This window comes from Pogoniulus pusillus, chromosome 15 (genome assembly GCF_015220805.1).
Source record: "Pogoniulus pusillus isolate bPogPus1 chromosome 15, bPogPus1.pri, whole genome shotgun sequence".
Lineage (NCBI taxonomy): Eukaryota > Metazoa > Chordata > Aves > Piciformes > Lybiidae > Pogoniulus > Pogoniulus pusillus.
In genome coordinates this window covers 16,281,241-16,305,193 of record NC_087278.1, presented here as the reverse complement: position 1 = coordinate 16,305,193, position 23,953 = coordinate 16,281,241, and the positions used below count along the sequence as shown (strand labels likewise).

Genomic DNA, 23,953 nt, shown 5'->3' with positions numbered 1-23,953 from the left:
CTAGAAAATCTTCTGCTGGGAGGCAGAAAGCACAGTGTATGGGCAAGACACAGGAAGGGTGACTTTGAGAGAAGGTATGCTAGCCTACAAATGCATTTCATACTCCATTTAATAGGGACAACAGACTTATCCCATCCCTCACCTACAGTGGAGGCATGTCACATATTGTGTCTTCTGTCACAATAACCACCTCCATCACCAGCCCCAGCAGCACAGCTCAGTGAAGAGCAAGGCTGTTTTCCTCCAGTGAAGGTAGCCAAGGGTGCAGTTTATCATATGCCTCCAGAGTTTGTCAGCTGCATGTGATCAGTCATGAATAACATTCTCCTGCCCAGCTCTGGGGCACGTACCCATGTTCTCTCACTGACCACATGTCACACACAGACAGGCACAAGTTTCCAAGCCACAATGGAGATATACTTATCGGGTGTTTTATGTGCACAGCAGTTGCAGTTACTGTACACAAAGCAATCTGTATCAGACCAGTCAACTCTCTTTTTATCTGAGGAATACTAGCTTGCTGCCTTCTTAACCCACAAAACATCAGCAAGAGTGCAATATAAGCATCTGCCAGGCAACAAAGATGTGAACTCAGCTGAGTCCTGCCACCAGGATAACACACCTCCTTCTGCTCTCACCAGGGCACTTTTCCCTCCAGCTGCACATCTTGTCTTTGCTGTAACCAAAACTGGAGGAGAGTGATGCACCGTGCTGTAAACAAAATCCCAATGATTCCACAAGGGCAGTGTCTCCAAACCTCATACAATTTAAGGTGTAAAACTACATCTGAGAAGCTGGTGTAGATTTTGCTCCCAGATGCACCCCTGAGTTTTCAGAAAGTCTCCAAGAGCAGACGTTGCTGCTCAGGTCCCTGGCACAAACCTTAGTGAAACCCAGCATTCCTGGGATAGCCACAGCCCCCTATCTCCAATGGGTGCTGAGGAACTTATGGATCACTGGATAACCATAGATGGAGAAAATATTGGAGTAGTTCTTTAGGCATTACAGTCTCAAATTAACTGAATTTTAACACCCAATGGTGGGCGCATCTCCTCAGTCTGGAGGTGCTGATAAAATTGTTAGGACCCTTTTAATTATTCCCCAGGGAATTACTATTCTAATCCAGTGAGAAACTCAATAGATCATGTATTTCTGAAGACAACTATCTAAGTCTAAGCAGCAGAGGGATGTAGCTCCCTGCCAAAGCCTAAGTTGCAGCAGTCTCTGTGACACCAGACATCTGCCCTTGTAGTGGTTTGGGTGCTACCTGCCTCCCCACTTTGGAAATCGCCCAGACTAGACTCATCTGGCTCTGGAAATTGAATGAAGCTTATTATTTACAGCTCAGCACAATATACAAGCAGGTACTTACAGTACATACAGTTACACACAGAAATATACAAGTTAAGAGGTAATACAAAACCACAACAGCCCTCCCAGAAACCTGAGACCCCAGAAGGGGCTCCCAACCACCCTTCCACTTTATCCCACCCCTCAACCTCACCCCAGATGTTGCCTTGTGCCCCAAGGAAGAAGGGAGGGTCAGCCAGGAGGGTTGGGAAGCAAGTGGATTAATCAAAGAGATGGAGGGTGTTAGAAAGAAATGCAGCCCAGAGTCCAGGCAGTGCCTGAATGCCTTATCTGTGTTTATACTCTTGTTCTTATACATCTCAGCAAGCCTAGGAGTGAAGTAGACATCACCATTGTTTCCCTTTCACAGCCTGTGATCTAATCCTCCTGACCAAAACATTCTAGACAGCTTCAAACTAGCACAACCCTGTTCTGGGTTTATATCATTCTGCTCTGGGATCTGGGAGCACAGAGCTCCCCAGCCTACCTGCACAGCTCAGAAGAACAGCATTTCTACTTTGTGGAATAGCTGCCTTAGAGGGTAGGACTATGTAGAGCCCTGCTCATGACATTTGTAACCTCTGCTTCCCAAAGCAATGCAAAAAGAGATCCCTGGCATCTAGATTCCTTGTGTGGAGGCACACGGGTAGATGGAGGGGAAACACTGTAGATCAAACCAAGAAGGCCAGCAGCATCCTAGGAAGCATAATAGAAGAGTGGCCAGCAGGTCAAGGGAGATGCTCCTTTCCATCTACTCTGTCCTGGTGAGACCTTCTGTGGATAATGCATCCACTTCTGGACTCACCAGTTCAAGAAGAACAAGGAAGTACTGGAGAGAGTCCAGCAGAGAGCCACCATGATGATTAGGGTATTGGAACATCTACTTTACTAGGAGACGTTGAGAGACTTGTGTCTGTTTAGCCTGGAGAAAAGGATACAAAGGTGGGGGGATATCCTTGATGCTTATCAATATCTCAAGGGTGAGAGTCAGGAGGATGGAGCCAGGCTTCTCTTGGTGGTGTCCAATGACAGTACAAGGCACAATTAGGAACACAGGAGTTTCCACATAAACATACGGAAAAAAATGTTCACTTTGAGGATGTCATCAGAGGTTTGAAACAATTTGCCCAGAGAGGATATGAAGTCTCCATCTATAGAGGCTTTGAAAACCTGCCTGGACAAGTTTCTGTGTGATTTGCCTTGCATGATCCTGCCGTAGCAACAGAGGTGGAGTAGATGATCTTCAGAGACCACTTCTATTTTGTGATTCTATGAAGATCAAGGACACAACCTCAGCTGCTGCTTGCATCCCGAGGTAGAGGACAGTCCCAGCACAGCATCCCAGGAATAACTGGATATAGGTATCTGCAAGCCATCACCATCATGCTCTGGTAAGGATGCCCACACACGATGACAGTGGGTGCATGAATAGCTATGCTCAAACACAGCAACAATAATCATCTGGTGTTATTTTCACTTCTTGTCAAAAGTCACAGCAAAGACCAACATCATGGCAATGAACAAGACAACTGGATTCCCAAAAGACATCAGGAGCTCCTGTGTGAGCAGAAACATGTTTCTATTCAGCTCATGAAAGAGGCACCAAGAAGAGCGAGCAGGAGGAAGACACGGAGTTTTAAGCAAATGCCAGGAGACTAAGACACAACACAAAGCACTGACACATACACACAAGCCCTCCAGGAGTTTCTTGCCAGCGAGTCCATCCTCAACACTGTCTGAAGCTGTTCACACAGCTCTCTGTGCCATTACATATTAATAGTTCTTGCCAATGGCCTTTCTGCTAATGTGTTACTGCTGGAGTGGTTAAGGAGAGAGCATAAATTATCATAAAAGGAAAAGCTGTGGCTTAATACCTGGAAAGTCCACGTGAGACAGGAGATCTATTGCTCATTCTAACATCTCTCTACAGCATCCTGGTAGACTACAGAAGCTTAGAGCAATATTCTTTTGTATCACAACTGTTCCTTCAGTGCATATTTACTGGATTTCTTCTAGCCCATCAGTCTTTATTTGGAGTTACAATTTTCATGCACAAAATAGTAGGTTTCACAGGAGGCAGGAGTTATTGAAAAGTTCTTCTGTTCCAGCTGCATATTCCTTAAACTCATCATTAATCCTCTTTTTATGATACCATAATTGTCCCTATGGCAACCAATTATGATGTCACAAACAGAATTAGAATTTTAGATAGGAGAACAGAATTAGCTGCTTCATTATTTGGTTAGGTCCCTACCGGCTGTCATTCCCAATAGAATCACTGGCTGGTGAGTTCAAGAATTCTCTTTTCAATATCCCACCAATACCTGGTATTTTAAGGGAAGGCAGCCAGAAACTCAAGCAGCAGCATGTGCTCAGTGAAGGATGGAAAGTTGTATTGCATGGAAAGAATACTTTTCTAGCTCCTACGGGTCAATTCTCTTGCTCCCTGAAGCAAGATGACACTAGCAATTCCCATGACATTTTGAGTACCCAGTAGTCAGACTTGCTACAGCTGTGATTCATTTTCCTACAAATGCCTAATTCTTCCTTTGGACCCTACTTAGTACTTCCCTTCAATGATTTGCTGTAACACTGAAGTTCCTATTAAACACACACAAAACAATCCTTTAAGGCAAGTAAAGGAAGGTCTGAGCTCACTTATTTCATTCTGTTTTCTTCTACTCAAACTCAAAAACTACAGTCTATCATCTCCCTTAGAATCATAGAATCAACCAGGTTGGAAGAGACCTCCAAGATCATCCAGTCCAACCTAGCACCCAGCCCTATCCAGTCAACTAGACCATGGCACTAAGTGCCTCATCCAGTCTTTTCTTGAAGACCCCCAGGGACGGTGCCTCCACCACCTCCCTGGGCATCCCATTCCAATGGGAAATCACTCTCTCTGTGAAGAACTTCTTCCTAATATCCAGCCTATACCTACCCTGGCACAACTTGAGACTGTGTCCCCTTGTTCTATTGCTGGTTACCTGGGAGAAGAGGCCACCCCCCACCTGGCTACAATGCCCCTTCAGGTAGTTGTAGACAGTAATAAGATCACCCCTGAGCCTCCTCTTCTACCAGGCTAAACAGGCCCAGCTCCCTCAACCTCTCCTCTTCCTGCAATATAATCTCGACTACAGCTGAATGTGTGGTTTACATCACCCTTCTCTAGTCCTCCATTTCATCTGTACTTTTTCAAGCCTCAATAAATTGAAACAAAAAATCAAGAAAACCAGGAAAAAAGAACAAAGAGGCAAAATGCCAACCAGGGACCATTCAGCACAGCATCAGTTGGAGGTGTCACATGCTCAGCACAAAGCTGTTTCATTCCTATTCTTCCTTTCCCCACAGAGTTGGGTTATGCCATTCTGGCAAGGTGAATGACTTAGGGTAACAGCAAGAGTTAAGCTAAGAACAAAGCTTATCTAAAAAGGGAGCTGACTCACAGAATGAGATAAGGATCTGCAGTGAGGGCATCATACCCTCCACCTTTAGCAGATGCTCCTTTCACCACCCAAATCTGGATTTGAACCACTAAAGCACAAGCCTCAGAGACCAGCATAGCCATGGGCAATTCATGTGTTTTACTTTTCAGGTAGTTTGTTGCAGTTCATGGAAAATATGACAAGTGTGCCCAGATTCGGGGGGGGGGGGGGCGGAATATGGATAGGACAAGAGATTTACTTTCACTGGGACTGCATGACTGAAAAAATGCCAACTACCACTGCAGCTGGCAAAGGAGTTCCTTTAGAAAGCTGAATCTCACAGCAGGCAAAATGGCAGCATCTTTATTTGGAGATAGAGCTACTGCAGCACTTTTAAAAACTGACACACTTGCCAGTATCCACTAAAAGAAGTCACCACCTCCACTTAAAGCCAGATTTATCTCCTGTGAAAACAAACCAAAAAAAAGCCAAAACCTAAGAAAATTCCATGCTTTTTGCAAGAAGAAGTTCCCATGGTTGGGGTTTGTTTCTTTTCGATTTGGAACCATTTGTCAAAAGCTAACAAGCACACATATCTACTCATCCTAGCTGTAGGAGGGGCCCACATTAAAAAAAAATAATCTTAGCTTTGCAAGCCTGGTCTCTGCAGACTGCCTGCTGTCAGTAAAGATGGGCTCTTCCACAGAGCAGTTTGGAGCCAGAGCCTGAGTTAGGCTGGCAAAATGGTCCTCTGGAGAAGACTCTTTCCTTTGCAAATGACTGTCGAGGACATTGAGAGAAGGTAGCCTCCCCAGACTGAAATTATCCTTCAGGAATAATTCCTCCCCTCCTCCTCCTGACTTCACACACATTGGTACTCACATTTTTTCCAGAGCCAGAAAGCTGTGGCACCCATCATGCAGGCATACACGCGGGGACTGATTCATCACAGCAGAGCCATTAGAAGGAAATGCATTAGTCTTAATGTTGAGCACTGCACACTCACATGGTCTCTTCCCAAGAAAGTTCTTAAATCCTGCAGGAGTCAGATGTTGCAAACACCAAAACCAATACAAGCAGACATTGCTCCTTGACTGATGAGTCAGCAAAGCATTGCCCAGACATAATTTGTTATAACAAACACTGCCCTTCCTATTTTGTCTGCCATGTGTAGTCCTTCTGGGGCAGTAGTTATTAACATACTTCAGGCTTGAACAGAAGATGGTAAAACCTTCACACACAGCCATTAGCATAGGTTGTCACCTTCTTTCTCTTCTGTGCAGATTGGTTGGATAGGAGCTACTCAAATGTGGTGGAAATTTGATTTCTACAAAATTCTCAACCTGTTAATCAGAGAAACCAGAGCACGGTGGGAGAGACCATCAGCCAGCCAACTGGGTACCCCTCCCTGAGAGAGAGCAAGTGCTGATCCAACTGCTCCATGGTCCAAAAGGAGTAGTGGAAAGAGCTAAAGAGCAAGTCAAGATTCCCTTTCCAGCTCTGACATCAGAGATCACTTTCATTGCCCGTGTAAGACAACAGTTGATGTCCAACAAGTGATTTGGGGGTTTATTTGCCAGGTGCACTATGCCAGCAGCTTCAGAAGCAGACTCCCAGGTACAGAACATTCTCAGAAAGGGAAGGAAACAAAAGGGAAAAAATGCACCACCATTAACCAGACACCTCATGTACTTTCAGACATCCCTGGAGAACGGCTTCCTCGTTTAGCTATAAAAATGTGGGTGGTCATCCGCTACACAGTATTACCCTGGTAGTATACTTTAATCATGGTATCAAGCAGCTCCTGCCCAACAGGCAGAGGACAATTCATCAGCCACGTTCATTCATGTTATTGGTCGGTCCTTCAGAAGAGATTAAGTATCATATAGTGGCCTTTCAGTAAAAAGGGACCTATAAGAAAGATGGAGATGGTCTCTTTTAGCAGGACCTGTTGTGATAGGACAAGAGGTAACGTTTGTAAACTAAAAGAGGGTAGATTTAGGCTAGATAGAAGGGAGAACCTTTTTCCAAGAAGGGTAGTGAAACAACAGAACAGGTTGCCCAGAAAGGTGGTAGGAGCCTTATCTCTGGAAACATTAAATGTCAGGTTGGATAAAGCTCTGAGCAACCTGATCTCATTGAAGATGTCCCTGCTTACTGCAGTGGGATTGGACCAGACGACCTTTAAAGGTCACTTGCAACCAAAAGCATTCTATGATTAACACTAGATGTGGTTATTACAACACATTTCTATGATGGAAAATAATGACCAAGACAGTTTTACAGATGTTACCAAACAGCAACTTCATCTTGCCAGAACTCAGCATTTCCATTTTTCAGGAAATTCTCATATCTCAAATCAAAACAAAATAACTTTCCTAAAATGGAGTGAAAAAAGAAGTCAGCATGAAGAAATTCCAAAGAACTGTAATATCAACTGTTTGTACTGCAATTATTAAATGTATTGCTTTTCTGGGCTTTCAAATACAATCATCTTCTCCAGAAGATTTGAGTTTGAAAAGACTATGTTTTAAAAAAAAATCATTTAAAAAATTATTTTCCACTGGAAATTTTTTAGCCACCCTTCTCCACCACAGAAAACTGGAATTCCAAGTAGTGGTATCTTCATGCCCAGTTCTTCATTTAGAATGAGAGAGGGGTCACTGCTTTAAGGAACAGCCATGTGTTTTCCCACTGCTGTTCTGTTTGAGCAGACCCTTTGTAGAAGGTCTTTGAAATCTTCCTCACGATCTTGTCCACAGCCACAGCTCAGCCTGGTCAGGCAGGAGCCCTCCAGGCATTACCTGCTTGTTCCCACCACTGCCTTGTTTGTACACCTCTGGCACTCGACTCAGACTGACGCACATTGTTGTGCCTGCAATTGCCTAGTGCTAGGGTGTTCTCACTGCTTTGCATTTATCCTCCTATTATTCGTGTTTTCACACATAATAGAAGCTGCTTTGTCTGCCTGCATAGTAAATTTTCCTCATTGTCTTACAACCTTGCTTTGAGAAGCTGTTAGGATTGATTCACAATAGGGCCAACATTTCCATCAAGCAAATACCACTTTTGGCACCTGACAAATTGTGACACTGTTTGCAGAGAAACTGAATCAGAGACAAAAAGCTCCTGCTGGATTGCTTGGATGGGGGTGGCTGGGGAAAGTGTTACCACGCAGTGAGGGGGAGCCACTGCCCGAGCATGGCTTGGCCACAGCAAGACCCATGTTTTCTGGTTGCTGATGCCCCATTGCCAGCACGAGTGGCCAGTAGAGCTAACTTGCCAGGAAACAGCTTTGAGAGACCAGATTGCTTCCCTTCCAGGAAAGGAATCCATATCTTTCTTCTTCTCAGATTTTGAATCAAATCAGGGTACATCAGAGCACAATTTTTCCATTCCAGTTTATTTCCTCCTCCTTTTCTTTCTCTCTGTTTCACATTCCTCACAGCCTCTTTCAAGCTTGGAAAAATTACTGTTTAAAAAGTATTACCAAGTGCATGCTAAGCACAACTTCCTACCTTCCCTTCCTGTCCTCATCTCATCCATAGTTACTTGTGATCCACTGGAAATGTCTATAGTTGGTCAGATGAAGGGTCCAAAGGCCTGTCTGGGGCTGAAATGGTCACATTTTTTTATGATCTGCAGCTCCAAACAAGCAGATGGAAGAAGCAGGCACACACCAGAGATGACAGACCCAACCCTGAGCTCACATCCAAGTCCTTCAGGAGACAGTCAGCTGTAGTTTTCATTTAGTAAGACATACAGCTGCAAAGGATAGTAACCAAGGTCATTTGTGACAGAAAGGCAGGACCATCTGGGATCTTAGCACTTGTATGAAAGGATCATCTCAAATTTTCAGAAATCAAAACATGCAAGTAATCTCATGATAAAAGCCAAGGACTGAAAAGAAAGTGAATTACCTTCTTTGTCTGCAAAGTCAGGAGAGAGGCATAACCAGCATGTCACAAGAGCTTCCCCTGCCACTGCCTGTGATGCAATTCTCCCTGGACAAACAATGAACCTTAGCAACTAGGAAGCAAGGAGGAATGAACCCAGCACTTTCACTATCCCAGGTCAGTTCCTATCTTGCTTCCATTTGCCTACTAAAATTAGTGACGAGTTCTTCTGTTCCTGCAGAGAGACAACAGGAGTTATGGAAAGAAAGGAGTTCTGACACCAGGATTCAGGATCTGTGGCTTAGTCTTCTGTATTCACTTTGAATTCAGTGCAAGACTACATACCAACAAGAACACCAAACTCAAAAGTCTTCTTTCAAAAAGGGGATTGGAAATGTAAGCAGCTATTACATTACAACATTGACAGGCTGGAGATATTTTCATAGTCCCATCATAGCTGATGACAGAATTGTATTTGGTTGTTTTCCTTTTGGCACTAAGAATGCGGGGTTAAGGAGAGAAGAGCATGCTGTGAAAGCCAAGGATTAGGAAGAAAAGACCATATTGCCCAACTAAAGGATTAGAGGAGGATTTTCTTTTAAATTCCCTGTTATCTGATCTCTTACTTTTTCACCAGAGTGAAAACTGAGAAGAATACATTACCTGATCTTGAATAGGTGCTTCTGGGTACTCACATATGAGGAAATTAAAAATATTTGTGTGCCATACTAAAGTTCTCTTCCAGTTACCAGTAACAATCATCACTGATAGCTTAGCTTTATAGCATTCAAAAAAACCAACCAACAAACAACAATAACCCACAACAACAACCATCACAAAAAAACAACCAACCAAACAAAACCCCAAAACCAAACCAACCAACCACAAACAAAAAAACTCCACATAAACAGAGAAACAGAATTTACTGCCTCAGAAAAAGTAATGTATATAGATATACATACAGGGATTTTCTGAAATACATTCATTAAACAGAGAGCTCACACAAAAGCTCTCTGGGTCCATCCTGCCCAGGAGAGCATTCTTCAGAGTGCTTCCAGCTTGAGACTTCCCACAGGCTTGAACGAACATACATAGTGCTCAGCTCACACTGTTGATGGCCATCAGATCAACCAGGAGGGTTCTAGATTTCTGTGAGCAGGGAGAACTATTCCTGGAGAGAAAAACGTGCAGCATCCTTTCCAGAAAGGAGAAAAAGCTGTCCTCCAGCCAGTCCTCCCCTTGGAGAGCACCAAAATCTTTCAGGCCAAACTGCCCACATTCATCCCTGCTGACGTTTATGGTTTTCCTCCCTCTCAAGTGGATTAAGGTTTGATAAGCAGGGGGAGGTTTTGGCAAAGAACTGTCACTCCTAAATCATTCATCTAAAAACTATCCAGTTAGCAGTTCCTAAATGTGACATGTAAGCTTTCTGAGGGAGCTTTTTAACAGCTACGTTGATCTTGGTCCAGCTGATAACTGCCCCAGCATCACAGCCAATATTAGTCATCCCTCCCACTATCTGCTGAAAGAAGAGAAACTAGGAGCTGACAAGACAGAGACCAACAACCCAGCACTCAGTAATTTTGCTGTTCTCTCTGGATCAAAGCACATTTATCAGATGATGCTATGGCCCACACACTCAGGGAAATTAAAAGCATTGTTTTGCTGTTTGCCATCCTGGCTGAATCAAGATTCACAAGGCCAAAACAGACTCTGCACAAGCATCACAACACTACCCTTCAACTGAACCACTGGGAGTCTGCACCAGTACTGTTTGCTATGTATTAGCAGGGTTTGTCAAGCACCTTTCAGTGTGCCTTCAACAGCTGAAAAAATGGAGGAAAAGTCAAAAAGAGACATCAGCTGATGCCTTCTTTTTGCATTACAGTGACAGGGAGAAGACAAAAAATAACATGCAACTGAATCTAAAGAGAGAGGCTATGTACATGTTTTACCACTTTTCAGGCGCTGCAACATAGTATATCATGGTAGGGCTTTAAAACCTCCAATACTACAGGAAGCAGCTTATCCTAATCATCTTGATAGCAAGGAGTCAAAGACGCAGCACTGGGCTTTCAAGACCACATTGGCCTTGGAGGTGGGAAAAACAAACCTCAAAACTCACAATGACACTTATTCAAATCTTTGGCACTTCATTTACTTTCACAGGAGTCCATTGCTCTCTAAGGCATCATCTTGAAATCATAAATCAGGTCAAAATCATAGAATCAACCAGGTTGGAAGAGACCTCCAAGATCATCCAGGCCAACCTAGCACCCAGCCCTAGCCAGTCAACTAGACCATGGCACTAAGTGCCTCAGCCAGTCTGTTTTTGAACACCTCCAGGGACGATGACTCCACCACCTCCCTGGGCAGCCCATTCCAATGCCAATCACGCTCTCTGGGAAGAACTTCCTCCTAACATCCAACCTATACCTACCCCGGCACAACTTGAGACTGTGTCCCCTTGTTCTGTTGCTGGTTGTCTGGGAGAAGAGACCAACCCCCACCTGGCTACAGCCTCCTTTCAGGTAGTTGTAGACAGCAATGAGGTCACCCCTGAGCCTCCTCTTCTCCAGGCTGCACAACCCCAGCTCCCTCAACAAATACCTGGCCTAGCATGCACCTACACATGGCATTTCATTACCTTCAGAGAACCTGTAGGATGAAACTTGATGTGTTTTCACAACAAAAGGAATACTCCTGGGATCATTCACTAATTGGATAAAAGCATAAGAACTACCCCATTACCATCCCTAGAGGAAACTCATTAACAACATAATAAAATAAAGTGATGGCAGTATGGTATTTTCTCATCATCTTTTAATGCTAACAGGCTTCAAAGACATTTTGCCTCCTCACCCTCTCCTGTGGTGCCCAGAAACCCCATGGCACCTCTCAGAGCATAACAGGCAGTCCTATCTCCTGCATAGTACACAGCATCAGGGAGTAGTTTCAGAGCACAGAGGGATTCTAAGATGTTCAACTCCTCATCTTTGATGAATCTATGCAACCAAACTTTAATCCCTGCCCCACTTGGAAAATGTTCCCCAGTGGGTCAAGTTTCCTGATGAATCATACAATTTAGAAGAAATCTAATCTGGCTGTTAGGGGCTTTGTTCTTTTTATGAAAAGCCAATCATGGAACGTTTGAAAGAAATTAGAAACACTGAAACAAATGTTACTGTTCCAAAATATTTCTAAATTAGTGAAATTAGAAGTACTGAAGTGAGTTCTACATAAGCATGGTGCTTCTGTATGAAATATGAGAATTTCTTTCTCTCTTTCCATAAAAAGCATCAGGTCAAACCCCTAACCGCTCATGTGTCGTATCATCATAACAAGAGGTACTCGAGACCTGCACAGTAAACACACATCCCTTAGAAACAGCAAGGGAGGAATGCAGAACTTTGTATCTATTCAAAGAGAATAACAAAAAACAAGACAAGGTATTCACCCACCACATTCCCACTATCCACATTCAAGAGGGACCCTCTTCAAGAGCTCTTACCTTCAGTCAGACAGCCAAAACCATCATTATTTATCTCTGCAATGCAACTATGACTTAGCTGAGGCTATAGGGCAGCCAGTGTCACCATCCCTCGCTGCTGGTGAGTAAATTCATCACTGATGGCATGTCTTATCAGCAGTCTCAAAGTAGCATCTTACACCTTATCCTGTCTCGTGTTTGTCCATAAAGGCACACAGCAGTAGCAACAACGCATTAAGTTTGCCTCAAATGCAAGTACAGTTAGAAACCTCCCTTCCCTCCTACTACATGGTCATTTGTCTATGATAACCGGGATTAGTGTTAAGTATTCTGTAGGGCCAATGAGCTGGAAAGCTTTCTAAGTGGAATTGGAAGCCATAACACCACCCCCTCCCCCCCCCAAAAAAAAAACCCACAAAAACCAAACAAACCACCCACCACACACAAACCAAAAAAACCCTAGATGAAACAGCTGATAAAACAGCACCTTCCCATTGTGAACTGTAATTTTTTAAGTTAGCCAAGCTTTCTCAAAGTTGTTAAATGGAAGGAGATTCTGATGATGCTATTCAGGACGGTGTGTGAAGGGTAATCCAGGACCAAAAGGCTCAGGACCTCATTGGTAATGAGCATTTTTTCTAGCCTAAGCATTTCAGCAGCCTTCCTCAAAAAAGCAGTGCAGAGAGCATCTGGGAAATATGAAGCTCAATCTTCGAGTACAGATAGGCTCAGCTAACTTTGCAGAGGGTGTAATAGTTAATAAATCTTTCTCTTCACTTCTAACTCCTTACCTACCTTTATGCTGAGCCATTTCAGTAATTTAGCTGGAGGTGCTGAGACCAGAACAACAATGACCTGTGGCAGCCTCAAGCTACCAAAGCTCTTTAAAAATAAACTCTTCCATTTACTCAATGCACAAATAATTCAGAGATAAAACTTGGTTATATTTTACTCCAAACAAGATCAAAATATAATATTCATATGCAGCTGTGCTCTGCCTTTTCCCCAACTTCCAAGATTTCTCTGAAAGTTTCAGTTCCAATACTTTCCTGATTTCCTCTCCTTTTAGTCTAGGTGAGAGACCTTGCTGTTAAAACTAGGGCTGAGGATCTGTTCCCACTTTGTGACACAGACTCCCATCTACTACTTTAAATAAATTACTTGATCTGTTGTCTCCATTACTTAAAATGGATTTACAAATAATGGAATCCTACACTTGTGCATTCAGCAGGTATTGTCACTTAAAAATTAGAGATTCACAGGCAGAAAAAGCTGAGATGAGGTATCATGGACAATCTGTAGACTTTCTTTTAATGCAAGGCTCGGACCTGCACATCACATTTTCGTCTCTAATTAAACAAAGAAAACAATCCTCTTCCTTGACACTACACTGTCTCCTACTCAATTTGTAGATCTCTTCAGACTGAGAGAGGGAAGCTGAGGCCTTTTGTTACAGAAACAATTTGAGAGAAATGTATGGTGAAAACCTCACTTTCCTAACTGCAGTCGTTCTTGCTATATTTGGTAACAGCTGAACAGGGAAGTTTTTACAGGATCACAGCTAACTTCTGGCAGGGGGCAATCAGCACATTAGATCAGGTGGTGCTAGTGTGAGGGCTGCACACACATCTTCATCTTCACCAACTACATTCTCTCTGAATTTTTAGGCAAAACAAAAATCAGGTTTCCAGAGATGAAAAGAAAAAATCCTTTACAAGCCAGCTGAGATGCTATCAACTTTCCTGCTGGCAACATAAAGTGGGTTGCAAGCGCAGCAGTGACAGTCTTACCAGTTTCTCAGTGCTTCAAGAGGGTTATGGGAGAATTCAGAGGCCCAGCCTAACAGAGGCACCAGGGAAGCACTTATATCCACAAGCCAGCACATCCACACAGAGAAGCAGGAAGAGAGAAATAAAAAGTGTGATATAGCCAGAACTGACAAGTGAAACCAGAGAAATATGGTAGCTTCAGATGGGCCTGCAACCCTTGGACTCAGCTCTTGGCAAAGGACTGCACCATGAGCAAACACATTAACATTTTATATACATAAATATGTATTACCTCAGAAGAAAAGACAGTTAAATACAGGGAGAAAACCCACACACCATACATCAGAATTAGCAACGTGATGACATCCTTTCTCTTTACATTCCTGGGCATGTATACAGAGCACACACTAAGGCTCCAAATACACACCCCCACCCCACTACACTGTCCTCAGCCCTCACAATGTCCAGCAATTATTTGGTAGAAAGCACAGCTGATTTTCCAACACAGTTGCAACCTGCAAAACACTCAGCAGAGTCCTTCTGCCTATGTCCTGTCATATACCCTCCTTTACTCTGAAAGTCACTCACCATGATGTCACCTCACTTGTACACAGACACCAAATACCTAACATTAACTGACATGGAGGCTCTTACAGACTCTATAAACATACATATGCACAGACACAGTCTTCTCTTACTATATTCTCACACGTTTATTCACACACACCATTCCCACCCAGCTTTTCTCTGCTAAGAGTAACAAATGATCAAATCATTCAGAAACCACACAAAAAATAAAAACCATCACCATCAGGACATGCAGGTTAAGAACAAAACTGAGCTAATGCATCACTCTTACATACAAACAATCTAAGCACAACTCTGTAGAATGCAACACAAAAATGAACTACAAGTTTCCATATCCATTTTATTCAAAGTTCCTCATCACCAGTTCTGAGACTAGGTTCCCACAAAGCTGCAAGTCTCCCATGCCCAATACTTTTTTCAGTGTTCCATCCCCCTTCCTTTCTTAATATCTAGGAAATCCTTTGGCTGGTTGGCAGTATCTCACACCAAGGTTGTGCTGGGTTACTCATAAACAGAAAAAGCCGAAGAGACTCTTACACACACCTCAGCTTCCCAGCATCTTGGTCAACTTACCAAATTAACTTCACCACCACACCAAACAAAAAAATATTGTCACAAGCCAAGTGAAGCTCAAAGCAAATCCTTCCACCATCCCCATGATTGGCCAAGGCAAGAAGAATCCACTACCTGCTTCTTTATGACAAAAGACTTGTCAGAACAAAAGTGGTTTTCCATTCCATCAGTTATGTGGCACATGATTCAGCACTTTTTACATGATGAGATTTTTCACATGCTATTGCATGTTGCCTGTGCAACACAACAGCTTTACGCACTCCTAGAGGCTTCCCCTTTCAAAGCATGATACATTTATTTCCTTCTGAGTAGGCAACTTAATTCCACCACATCTCACAGGCAGCTTTACCCCAAGTAACTATCCACAACATGTCTTTTACAAAGTGCTGCTAATCTCAGGCACAGAAGGAAGAACATAAAACAGTCATTCTACTTTGTGGCCAGAAACATTGATGGCCAGACATACAGCTACATCTCCACGTCAGGATGGAACTTCAGATGTCAAATTGCTATTCCTATAGTATTCTTCTTTCTGGACTGCTCTGTTCTGCACTTTACTCCAACACAGAACTTCCACCTCAAAGCTTTATAAATGAAAAAGCTTTATTAAGGCACTTTTGCTTATTCAGTGATGTGCTCGAGAAGAAATGATAAAATGGTGGTGGTTGTTTGGGACAACAAAGTAAATTGAGTCATAGCTATGCGAGTGGGTGGTAACAACTCTGTACAGTACATGCCCACAACTCTTAAAGACAGGTGGTGGTAGATCTTAAGAGATTAGGCCAGAGATCCAGAATTATACTCTTGGCATTTGGTAGAAGATAAAAGCTCAGCCATCATTTTCATGAAGAACAAGCTCGGTCATTTATAGAAATAGGATGTATTAAGATTCAAGGAAACTTAAGTAAAAGAAATCAACACAAAAGATCAAAGGCTCCTGTTGGTTATTTTCATTTTTTGCAAGTATCATTCAGCTCTAATTATTTATAATGCTTCACAGTACACTAGTAAATGCTGTCATATTTCATAAAATAATTAAATCCTAGTAATAGGAGACACCTCTACCATCCTGTCTCTACTTAATATTTACAGAGAAGTGATGTGTATTTTATGATCTCTACCATGTCTGTAAATAAATGAAGAAAAAAGATGTTCCCTCTCCTTCAATTTTTGTTTTGACTGAAAGCTTCATCTACTTAGATGCTCATCAACAGCAGTGAGGTTTCTGTGATCAGGGATTTCCCAGGATTTCTCTGCCATTACTTTTCCCCCTCCAAATGCACTTACAAAGCATACTCTAGCTAAAACTCCAGATAGTTTTTGCCTCGATAGACAAGCAGTTATTGCTGATAATGCAGAAGGAGAGGCCAGCTTGGTTCTTGGCTCCTGCTTGCACGTAAGACACATTCCAAACAGATGCATTAAGCAAGTGGGAGTAAAACATCAGCCAAGGAAACTCAAACTGCCTATCTTAGACAGTAACATTTCTGAGTTGAACTGGATGGTCAATGGACACACTGAATTAAGGGAACCAGTGCTTCCAGCCACTTCCATTAATAAAATTGAAATGTGGTGTTTCCTGCTCAGGCAAGCACCTTAGCCAAAGCCAAAATACAACAGCCAAGCTTCTACCTGCTGCCCATTAACAGAGCAGACCTCTGAAATGCTTTGTTCTGGCCCTGTTTCTGGAAGTCCCCAAGCCACACACAAGAAGGAACTCTAAAGCCAGCAACACCCTGCACCAGGCAGGACTCCTCCACTTGGTCAATATGAAATTACATTTCTCTAGATAAACAGTTTCCTAGTGACAAGTTTGCCAAATGCCACTTGAACTTTCACAAGACAGCCATTAAAATTTACAACTGTACTTTTATTTCCAAAGCCAGTAATTTTCTAAATAATAATTAACAAGATGCTAACTCAAAAATCAAATGAAGGCACTGATAATTCAGATGGCCTTTATGTTGATTATTTTGGTTTTCTAAGGGTTTTGTTTGCTTGGTTTTGAGCTTTGGGGGAGAGTTTTTGTTTGGGTTTGGATGCTTTTGTCTGGATTTTGCTTGGGTTTGGGTTGGGTTTTTGTTGTTGTTTTGGGGTGGGGTTGTCATTGTTGGTTTTGGTTTTTACACCTTTGACTATTTCTGTAAGCTTAATTAAACTGCAAGACAACATTTCAGATAAGTTTTAACAGCTGCAAACACCTGCAGGACGCCTTCCAGATAGAGCTGTATTTTCAAGGCTTGCTATAGGGTTTTTTTTGTTGTTGTTGTGGAAATGTTCTTATTGATCATCTCTTTAATATAATCCAAAATTCTCTTTATTTCAGCAATTACTTCGGGAAATTTACCTTAATCTCTACTTCAGCTAAAAGAGACCACAAGGTTCCTCACAAAACTTCATAGTGACAAAACAATAAAAATCAAAAAGCAAGAAAAAAATACCCACAACGTTTTGTAAATGTTCTGCTACATCTAGACATGGGACAAATATTATTCTAAGACCCAGCCTGTAAAGAACATTTCTCTCAGAGTGGTACATATTCAATTAGCTGCCTTTTCCCTCCTCCCCCTCCATAAAGTTGCCAGTTTGTGCTCATTGGGATGGGAAACTGAGCTTTTGGTACTATCATGATTTTTTTCCCTATTTTATGAGCCCATAGTTCAGACTTTAAGCAGAAATGTCAAAAAGTCTTTAACATGTTTAATTCCATATTCATAGGGTGAAAAATAAAGCCCTAAAAACTACTGCTGCTTAGCTGTTGGCATTCTGACGTTAGCATTCAACTGTGAAGTTAGCTGGCTTCATTTAAGCAAGCACATGAAACTGAAAAGAGAGGCTTTCATTCAGCTCGCACAGGGACCAGCTCTGATAGATAACCTTGGTGATGGCAGCCCCTTCCCACCATCGTCGGACACGCACCGTCAGCAGGACCAGCAGTACCCACCGCACCACCTGAGCTCCAGTGGCAGCACTCCCCATTACAGCAGGCAGGGCAGGTGCCTTGACTGCAAGTTAAGATCCACTTAAGAGATGTGTGTTGGCAGCATGCATACACAGAACCAGACACACTTTAAATCCATTAGCTCATACACAAGCAGGGATAAGTGGCGTATCCCCACTGTGTGTGTATACATAATTACAGCATATTACCAGAAAGAAAACAAGCAGCAAACATTTACTCATAATGGAATGAAAGACAACAAGCTTTATGAATGTCAAGTATAGGGTGGGTATGGCCAAGAACATGACATGGTCAAGGGAGTTTTTTACAGAAACAGCTGAGTTATTGAAACATTTTTTTCCTCCTGATAGAATCATAGAATCAACCAGGTTGGAAGAGACCTCCAAGATCATCGCTTTAATACGGAGGACAAACATGCCTACATTGAAATTTAGTACACATCATCAGTACATATTTAATACAGCAGTTCCAGCACTGTAAGCCAGTAGCTGCATCACTACAGAATGTTTCTCTGAACTATGTTACTCATAAGTTTTATAAAATTGTAGAGAAACTAACAAGTTGTTTGCATGCAACAGCTGTCATTAGCTAAATAGATCTGTATTATAATGAAAACAGTTGCTGTTTATCAACAACAACAAAAAAAAATTGAAAGGAGAAGAAAAAGACAGGACTTGGACTTTAAGCCAGATTGAAATAAACCATAACTTCATAACATGGAACGGTTAAAGTCAACTTTGTACAAAGAAGAAAAATTCCCCCCCTCTTACAATGCTACTTTGACTTTTAGCCACCTGTTTCACTCCTTCAGTTGCTACTGACAGAATTTTTTATAGACATTTCCATAAATCTTTATTATTTTAAGCAAGTTCCAACTGCTAGTGTTTCTCCTGCACATGTAAATGCAAATGCATGGGTGTATGTCAGTGTAGTGCACCTACACAGAGAATCCCATATGACCTGTTTGAAAGTCTGTATGAACCCCTGGATAACTTCTGTTGTCCTAGTGGATAAGGCAGTCCAACTGCCAACATAAATAAGTTTCCCTATATAGAATACAGTCATTTACGTTTTAGAACCATAATTTACTGAGAGAAACAGTAGCAATTTAAGGAGCTTACAGGGATGCAGGGTGTGAAGATCTCAGTGGAGGTCCTTTGTGGAAGTCTTCTACTCTGTCTACACTAGCTGTTTTCATTATGGACAAATGATGGTGTTCACATTATTCGTAGGAAACCAGCTTCAGAAGAATCAATACAAGGATGCAAAGAAAATGTACTTTATTGCCCATATCCTAAGTCAAGTACCGTGAGTAACATGCATCAAGAGATACTTAAGAAAAGGCTTTTATAACCAAAAGTTCAGGACTTGCTGTACACTTGCCTAGCTGGAGGAGGAAGAGAAAAGAATGCAATATTTCCTTCTATAAGTATTTATTGTGAAACCATTACAAATATCCAGTGTGGGGCAAACTTCAAGCATGCCCATGTCTTTAACACACTTGTAGAAAATCTAGAGAATAGGACATTATAAACAGATCTTAATATCTGCCCCTGAAGCAGGATGATGGCAAACTAATGAAATACAAGTCAGAGTGTGTAGCCTGAGCACCTACAAGATTTATTGCAAGACCCATGCTTTCCACACCGAGAGTGGACACATTAGCAAACCTCTCATTAACAGGTACTTCAACAGCTTACCTACAGAATCTTCCTTTACTTACAATATACAACTTGCCCCTAAATGACACCTGGGAGGAAAACCATGAGTGTAGAGATGCAAAAGCACCACTTGCCTTATTATGAGTCATCCCAAACTTCACATTCACCAGCAAGATCATCAGCGCTTATTAGGAAGTCTCTATGCATACATGAAGTCTTACATAAAACTTCAGCTATGAGGAGTGTTTAATTACATTAATTGTAATGTTTACCACGTGCAGAGACTAGAATCACTACTAAGTTACCTCAGCTGTAAATTGACAGCATATTTTTAGAAGTATCTCCATGTCTTCTTTAGCTCCTTTACCCATACCTGGAGTCCCTCTTCACTTGAAGAGACAAGTAGCAGCTCTGTATTTTCTATCATCCTAGTTGACACAGCTCATCTCTAAGCACACTACAATACTAGTTACTGTTAGTTTGCTGCCTTTGTTGGGGCATTGCAGCCAGAGGCAGCCAAAATTAGGTAAGACTCAAGAACTTTTTGTCATGAAGCTCCTCGGAGAGCAACTACTTTCAGCAGATGCTGACCATTAACAGCTTCCAGGTGGCAACAAAATATCAGAGAAGCCGCAGCAGAAGCCTTTTGATACAGGTGTCTTTATAGAAAGAGAGGCTCGTTTATTTTACATCAAAGATACAAGATAACTGCACAGCCGTAAAAATGCAGGACCCTAGTGATCAGAGTAATGTCCTGCTTTGGCTGTACCACGTCCTATGACATCTCGGTGGCTGGCCTGTTCACAGTCATGCGTGGGGATGTCGGGCACAACGGCCCCTGTCCGTCTTGCTAGCCGCTGGGGCTTACGCAACGACTGACTGGGCAAGAAGAGAACACCTGTGTTCCCTGAGACTTCCCAAACACAAACCCATCAGGAAGACTTTTCCGACCTCTTTTGTGAGCGTTCGGAGGCGCCAGGAACACGGGCGGCCGCGTCTTTATTGCAAAGGGCAAAACGTAAAGAGACACCTATTTCACCGGCAGCCAGGCAAGAACCTCGACTCCCTCCCTAAGTAACTCTGAAGTTCACCCACGTACACCGTCCTCCTCACTATCTCCCCGGGCGCTGCCGCACCGGCGGAGCACCGCAAATCTGACGGCGTCGGCGGGGCTGGACGCAGGTCACTGGCTTAACAGAATACCAGGAGGCTCTTTTAAGCTTCGGGATTAAGAAAAAAGCTCCCGTCGGTCTCCAGAGTGCTGCCTCACGCCGCTTTACCGGCCACACCGCCGCCGGACCCTGCCCGTCACCTTCCCACTCGCGGGCGCCCCATTCTCGGCAGATGTCCCCAAGAAGGGCAACGAGGGTGCCCGGAGCCGACCCCACCCGCCTGGTACCCACCTGTAGGACACCTGCTTCCTGAAGGTAAGGGTCCGCAGCTTCTCCTCCAGCGATTCCTCCGACGCAGACAGCCCCGGCTCCCCCGGGACTCCGGCGGTGCCCGCCGCCTCCCCACCACCCTCGGCCCCCCGGCAGCCGCCGCCACCCGCCGCCCCCGTCTCCTCCCCGCCGGCTGTGGTGGGAGGGTTCATTGCGGAGGGGCAATAGGACCGAAAAGGAGGAGGAGGTAGGCGGGGGACAGCCAACGGCTGCAAGCGCAGAGGGGCGGCGGTAGCCGGGGAGCCGCAGCTCCCGGGGCTGCAGGGCGCGCTGCGAGCCGCGGCGGCTGCAAATGGCAGCGCGGCCGCGCAGCATCCATCGGCGGCCGCACTGCAGCGGGGCATTGTGGGAAACTCCCGGCCGCCACGCCTCCCGCCACGTCCCCCCTGCCGCCCGCCAATCGCCGCGCCGCACGCGCCGCCACGCCCTGTCTCGCCACGCCCCCTCCCAAAGTGTCTTTGGGGCTGGCCGGGGTTGGGGGCAGCGGCGAAGCTGGGCATACCGGCTTGCAGGGGCTAGGGGTCCGGTTCTGGCCCCGACCGCGCCCCTTTCCTTCCCAGCGTCACGTTACAAACCCCCTCGGACACGAACTCAAGTGCCCCACAGCATTAGGTGCCGTCCTCGTTTGCTTACACCCCCCACGCTTTAATCGCCTTAATTTTTCTCTCAGGCGTCGATGTGCTCAGAATCAACGCTCCCAGCTCCAGAGAGGTGCCTTGTAATGGGTGCTCCCGAGTATAATGCATTGTCCTCCCCCTTCATTCTCCACTTCTGCTCATTCCGGGAAGACTAAGGAATACTTTGCAGAGAGGCGTCAGCATGGGGCTATTTAAGCACACAAGCTTAAACTAACAATAAGATTAAAAAGTACAGCAAACGTTGTAAAATCTTGGACATCAGTCACCTTTAGGACTGCCGAGATATTCTTTACACCCGATTCCTTCAACCCTCTTTAACGATTCTGATTCTCCACACTCAAAACAGACTGTGTACACATCTTTCACCTCAGCCTCAACATGACAGGCTCTCCAAGACAAACAGTTGATGTTTTCCTGTCCCTGATTGGCAGTGGCAAAGAATGAGAAGCGCATCATTGTACCACACCTTTTACAAGTTTCACCAGCTTTCAAAAATACATTCTGCCCCCAAGCATAAGCAATGTGTGTGTTATCTACAGGCACAAATGCTTCCCCCAACACGTATTGACCTTTTTGTCCTCCAAATCTCAGAATTACTTAGCAAGCACATTAAAAAAAGGCATAATTAAGCAATGTAATACATGGCTTATTTGAAGCAAAACCTAAGCTATAACACAAAACTGGTAAAAGAAGGTCTGGATCCTGATATGAGCTTTGTGCAGCAAGATCTACAAACCAGCATGAAGCTCTACTGAAGCCAGTGGTACCTTTCCCATGGAGAGAGAGGACTTCAGTGGGAAGTCCCCTGGTGAAGTATTTTTTTCAGAAAGAAACAAAATCATTTTGAGATGGAACTGTCAAAGACTAGTTTAGACCTAACCCAAGAGCCAGCTTCAAGGATGAGGAGTAGTGCCACAAGCTCCTCTCTCATCAATAGTATCTTAGAGGTTTGGGTGGTGGTGAAAAACCTATGTTCTGCTGCTGTGACAAGATGTCAATGGCATCTGCAAAAAAATACTTTAACTGCAAATTAATCTTGCACTTGGAGAGCAGAACAGTATGCATCATCTCACAGCTTTATTCTTTTAGCCTTTAGTCTACATGAGAACAGCTCTGTGGCCACTGCCCCAGCTAATTGCTCCACCTCACCTAGAGCATCTGGAGCAAAGCCTAAGAGCTAATCAGAATTTCCTACTCCCACCTCTAGCAAACATCCACACCACTGAGCCACGTCTTCCTCCAGCATAAACTCTAGGGTAGCTCCTGCTTGTCAATAACCATTTTGCCCACATGATCACAATTACACTGTGCTCTGGGATTACCTGTTTTCCCTCTGACTGCTGTAATTTGCATGACTCATTTGCAAGTTGAAGTGCTAAATCAACTTCCTAGGCTTTTCTCTGAATGTGAGCAATTATGAGAGAATCTGAGGCTGCTGAAGTAAAGCTCTGCTTACACAATTACACCTGTGGCGGAGCTGTCAATTCCTGTGGTTTGAGAAAGGCAGCAACAGCAGCACTTCGTCAGAGCATCATGTTTGCTTCAAGATGTGGCTGCAGACATATGGCTGGATCAGGAGGGAAAGAATGAAAATCAAAAAAAAAAAAAAAAGAAAGATTTTTAGTGTGTTTTGCAATCCTCATACTGGCAAAAGCATTTCTTAATACCAAGGGCTGGCTTGTTGGGTTAGGAGGAGCACCTCGCATCACCTCTGGGGTGATTACCCTGCTCATCTGGGAGATCTGACAAGCTTCAATAGGTGGGAAGCTCCTTTTCCTGGGTTGTCCCCAAATTCCTTTCTTCTCCCTTCCCCTCTTTGGGTTTGAATGGGAGAAGTGCAAAAACGGCTTTCCCCCCCTTGCCCTGTGGGCTTGAAGGGGGAACAGCAAAAGGTGCCTTTCAACATGTGTGCTGACCCATGTGGAAGCCTGCACTGGAGTCAGGCTGGTGGTTGGCTGGGTTTTCACGGCCAGTATAAAATGGTAAATGGACACTTTGTCTAGAAAAGGATAAATAGAGAAAGGGAGAATGGGAAAAGGTATCTGCCTTGAGGGTTACTGCCTTGAGAGTTCCCATCATGAGACTTCCCACCTTGAAAAAGAGCTCCTGATAGAGTGCCTGACAGGACAGGTTCCTGCCATGACTGGACCATCCCTGCT

The 23,953-nt window shown here is 43.8% G+C and overlaps 1 protein-coding gene and 1 long non-coding RNA gene across 4 annotated transcripts in view; one reads left to right on the top strand and one right to left on the bottom strand.

The window, feature by feature from the left end:
* The window catches only part of DGKI (diacylglycerol kinase iota), a 238,706-nt gene extending 217,215 nt beyond the window's left edge, over positions 1 to 21,491 (bottom strand). For all 3 annotated transcript variants that reach the window (XM_064155536.1, XM_064155533.1, XM_064155535.1), the window contains exon 1: positions 21,118 to 21,491. In XM_064155536.1, the coding sequence (XP_064011606.1) occupies positions 21,118 to 21,308 (191 nt within the window). In that variant the 5' untranslated portion in view covers positions 21,309 to 21,491. The remainder of the gene's footprint in view (positions 1 to 21,117) is intronic.
* LOC135181968 (uncharacterized) lies at positions 20,649 to 23,043 on the top strand. Its single transcript, XR_010305028.1, has 2 exons — positions 20,649 to 21,141; positions 21,827 to 23,043. It is a non-coding gene; the product is annotated as an uncharacterized LOC135181968 (long non-coding RNA).
* Positions 23,044 to 23,953: the final 910 nt, after the last annotated feature.